General features: G+C 38.9%; 1 protein-coding gene across 1 annotated transcript in view; it reads right to left on the bottom strand.

Moving 5' to 3' along the window:
• Positions 1-4,642, bottom strand: part of LOC118324808 (dynein heavy chain 5, axonemal-like) — a gene marked incomplete in the record, with an annotated part of 45,419 nt that overhangs the window by 38,754 nt on the left and 2,023 nt on the right. The window contains 1 exon segment of the mRNA XM_035657282.1: positions 1,827-1,886. Within this exon segment, the coding sequence (XP_035513175.1) occupies positions 1,827-1,886 (60 nt within the window).

Raw genomic sequence — 4,642 nt, 5'->3', positions numbered from 1 at the left:
ATCGGCCGGTTCAAGCTACATTAAGACCGATTTATTAGTCCGTGTACCGATGCACTCGCATCTTTTAAATCAAAATCGATTTTCCGATTCAAATCGGTTTTTGTTACACCCCTAATGGCTACCAAAACTGGAACCCATAAGGTTCGATATGGTTGGCCAGATGTTTCTAAAAAAACTTTTGAAAAAAAACTTTTTAGGAGTTAGGCTGATAGGAGTTAGGGTCTGGGCACCAGAACATAATCATGAGAGGTGTGCCTCAGCCTCAGAGACACACAGTAAGTACCATCGCCATGGCAACCCTTAATAAATTCAATATAAATTCCCTGTATCGTTCTCTTGACACCAATCATTCAGGCACACTCAAAATGTATTTTCTAGTATAAATCATATAATTTTTTACACTGTTTTGTTTTTTGTGAGGTAAATATGCTCTTTCAATACGTAGGATCACTATATTTTTATATTCAGCCCGCCTCAGCTACACCTCTTTGACCTTTTTTGGGACTCAGTCAGGTCTGCAAAGATGGTGACGGCCAAAGCTGATCACACAGAGCTTCACAACGGCTCTTCACAAACCTAACAGTAGTCTCTGTTTTTTATTTATACAGTCTGTAGCGCAAATACAAACTGCAGACCATCAAAGAGCTGTTAAAGCCATCTGATGGTTCAGATCATAGATATAGAAACACAGATACCTCATTGGCCGCTGCTGTATGTTAGCGCCATACGACTGCATGGTCGCATTATTGCAGAGGTCAAGATCTGCTAGTTATCAATATTGAGAGATTCAGACTGCACTACAAAGTGGACTGTAACTCACTTAATTCTGATTAGCTCTGCCCCCAGTGACTGAATTAATTCCAACCAGTATCAGGTTCAGTTTCTCAAAAAAAATCTCCCCAATGTGGCGACTGTGCAGACACATGTCAAATCTAAAACGTGGTTGAACTTTTTTATATCCATGGTTCAGAAGACAGAACGTCTCATCTCTCTAAAAACGTGTTTCCTCACATCTATTCCTGCAATTTCTCAAGTTGCAATCAAGAAAACTGTCCTGAAGAGGACCTAAAGTAGGCGAGATAGTGTCTGCTTGGATTCAAAGGCTAATTATGTGATCATTGTAGTTGGTGTCCTAATGCCTTCAAGAAACTCAAATCAGTTAAAACTTTTTTTGCTATCACTCTTTCTTCTGTGTCCAGACCTGGGGCTCTGTGCAGGAGGGTGCGTCCTGTCCAGACGTCCAGTCCTTTCTGTCTTCAGTGGACCAGTTCATCAGTAATCTGAGCTCGGTCAGAGTCAACATGGAGAGAAAGTTCCAGCTGCAGCAGGTCGACCTTCCTGATGCCATCAACCAGCTGAGCTGCCCTGCTGACTACACAGCCGCAGGTAGGAGGGTCAGCAACCTCCTCAACCCTAAGGAGCCCCAGTCAGTGTTACAGCTTCTGCTATGGCTGCTCTAACTCTAAAAACTGAGGCAATATATGATAATTTATTCTTTGAAATGACTAAAACAATGCCAGAATGAGGAGATAAGTACACTCAATGTGGAACTATAGAGAGGCTTAAAGGAAACAAGATGAATCTAATTCCTCGTTAAGCTCAGAGTCATACCTGTAGAAAGTGTTCCAGTAATGTCACATTTTCGTATCAGTTCAGTCGGACGGCGATGTGATCCCACAATATAACCATATACCAAAAACCTCAACCACAGTAAAAGTTTTGGAAATACAGCTTGTGTCTTTGCTCTCAGCCAATAACAGCGAGCTGGTGGAGCGTCTGGAGGCCGTGGTCTCAGTGTGGATCAATCAGATCAAACAGGTGCTGACGGAGAGCGAGCAGATGAGGAAGGAGGCCGATGACGTGGGACCATCAGCAGAGCTGGAGCACTGGAAGAGACGCATGGTCACCTTCAACAGGTCCGTTTATGTTTCAGTTATCTGTCCATCATTTATACTTTAAGACATTTTCTTTTATATCTTGTCTCCAATAGTCTGACGTCATTTAGTTTAGTCCTAATATTTTGTCATTTTAATTTTACATTCATTCAACAGTTTATAACATCAGTAATGCTGATTAAAATGTGTGTGTGTTTGTTAGTCTGATGGAGGAGGTGAAGCGTCCTCAGGTGAAAAGGACTCTGGGAGTTCTGCAGGTCACCAAGTCGCGAACTCTACGAACCTGGAGAGAGCTGGTCTGAAACGACACTCTTTTAAATTAACTTATAAATGAATTAAGCAGTTAGATTTACGTTGCTATTAGATGATTGATTGATTGATTGATTGATTGATTGATTGATTGATTGACTGCTTGTGTAAGGATGGGGACATCACTGTCGTGGCTAACGAGGCAAAGGACAATGTGAAGTATCTCTACACTCTGGACAAGTTCTTTGGACCGCTGGGGAAATGCACTCCGGTAAAAATAAACTTTATTATTTTATATTTTATATATGTTTATTATTATTTCTTTATATTCTGTCCTTGGATTCAAACCAGCAACCTTCAACCTGTCTGTGACCTGTTGATGATTTTCTCTTTTTACCCATGTTTTATTTTCAGATTCAATAAGAGTAAACTCTAACCCTTAATACAAGAAATATTGCAGATAAATAAAATAACGTGAATTAGCTCAAGTATCTCATATTTTAGGTTTTAGAAGCAGAGTTGATAAATTTGAATAATAGAAACAAATCTGTGTCAATATGTGCAATAATATATCCAAAACACGCATTTTAGGAATTGTACAAAGTAGGTTTCATCCACAGAGTCAAATTTATACTACATTTATTTCTCAACAGTGAAGGTGGATTTCCAATACAAATAGGATATGAGATTTAAGATATATGTTTTCATTTTGGAATCATATTTTGAAATATTTCTGAATTGTTGCTCGCACACGTAAGATAAACACATAATAGATGTAGCTTTTTCTCTATATATAATTATACAGTTTGTATATATATTTCTTGTATATATATATAATATTTTGATGTTTTTCCATTTTCAACAACACCTTCCTTCCTCTCTCTCTCTCTCTCTCTCGCTCTGGTAGACCAGTATGCTGGAGCACATCCCCGGCCTGATGACTAGTATCCGGATGATCCACACTGTCTCTCAGTATTACAACACGTCAGAGAGAATGACCTCTCTGCTGCTCAAGGTCACTAACCAGATGATCACCACCTGCAGGTGCTACCTGTTGCAGGGCGTGGCCCGCATCTGGGACCATAGCAGGTACAGAAGACTAGACCACTTGACCTGATTAGAGAAGATAAATCTAAATCAGTCCAAACTATATCATTTGAGATAAGAATGGTGTGTGTCTCAGGCCGGAGCTGCTGCAGCGTATCTCCGACTGTTGCAATCTGAATGCGGAGTATCAGAGGAGCTTCCAGGCCGTCAGAGACAAACTGAAAGAAAATCCAGAAAACAGACAGTTTGACTTCAGGTAAAGGAGCTTCCAGTGTAACTGAAAACTTTTACCTCTAGTTCTTCTTTTATTTCTCTGTTTCTTTTCCCCTCAGTGAGAACTACATCTTTGGGAAGTTTGATGCTTTCTGCAGGCGTCTGGAGAATATTGCTGACATGGTGTCTTCACTGGAGAGCCTGGCTGCTCTGCAACACATGAAGGTGAGCTGGTTTTTAAGTTCATGAATATTTAGATATTGTTAAAATAGATACTAATATCATCAGTGTAAAGGTATATTTTCCTGTTCTATTCTCTTTTTTTCCATCTTTTAATGTCATTTTAATTTTCAAACTATGAAATATTTTACTTTTGTTCATTCCTTGAAGAGCAGGTGAGAATTATTTATTTTTGGATGGATATGATTGGATATGATTTTGATTTTGTGATCTCCAGTTATGCACAAATATGTTTTTTATGAAATTCAAAAGATTTTTCTTTATTGACATGAATTTCCTTTTAGGTACCTGCTGATAAATTACGTTAGAAAAACAAAGTGTACCATGTCTCCTCTTAGATTTTTCTCTAATCAGCTAATATGTATTTTAAAGTAACCTGATGGTTTGTTGATGCAGTTTGTCGAACACACAACATGTGAGTGAACAATGATGACTGATTGAAACTGTCTTCCAGGTGGAGGGCATTGAGAAGATTTATGTTCGCTACCAGACCATCGTCTCAACAACCAAGTCCAAGACCTATGACATCCTGGACCACCGAAAGCTGGAGGTAAGATTATAAAATGTTGTATAAATACTATATACAGTAAATAGACGCGGAATGATTTGCAAGAAATAGAATAAATAAATAGCCTGGCCCACCAGACTCTATTAGCAAAATCAGTAATTTTTACTTCTCAGATAATTGTTTAACACACATTCAACCAGGACAGAACCAAATTTACCAACTCTGGGTTGATTGAAATAAATTCTAAATTTAGAAGTTAGATGTTATTCATTACGCTGGCTGCAATGGTGGCAATGTAATCCTTAATGCCGTCAAAGTGCGTCCACTAACAGTAGTTGTTGTTTGTTCCACTAACAGTAGTTGTTGTTTGTTCCACTAACAGTAGTTGTTGTTTGTTCCACTGACAGACTCAGGTTGTTATTGTCAGTGTCTGACAGCATTATGAAAGGATCCCTACAGAGATAGACCTTTAGTTTAACCACAAACAGCC

The sequence above is a fragment of the Morone saxatilis genome, unplaced genomic scaffold (assembly GCF_004916995.1).
Source record: "Morone saxatilis isolate NCDOM2014 unplaced genomic scaffold, NCSU_SB_2.0 Contig0, whole genome shotgun sequence".
Lineage (NCBI taxonomy): Eukaryota > Metazoa > Chordata > Actinopteri > Moronidae > Morone > Morone saxatilis.
This window is presented reverse-complemented; position numbering and strand designations above follow the sequence as displayed.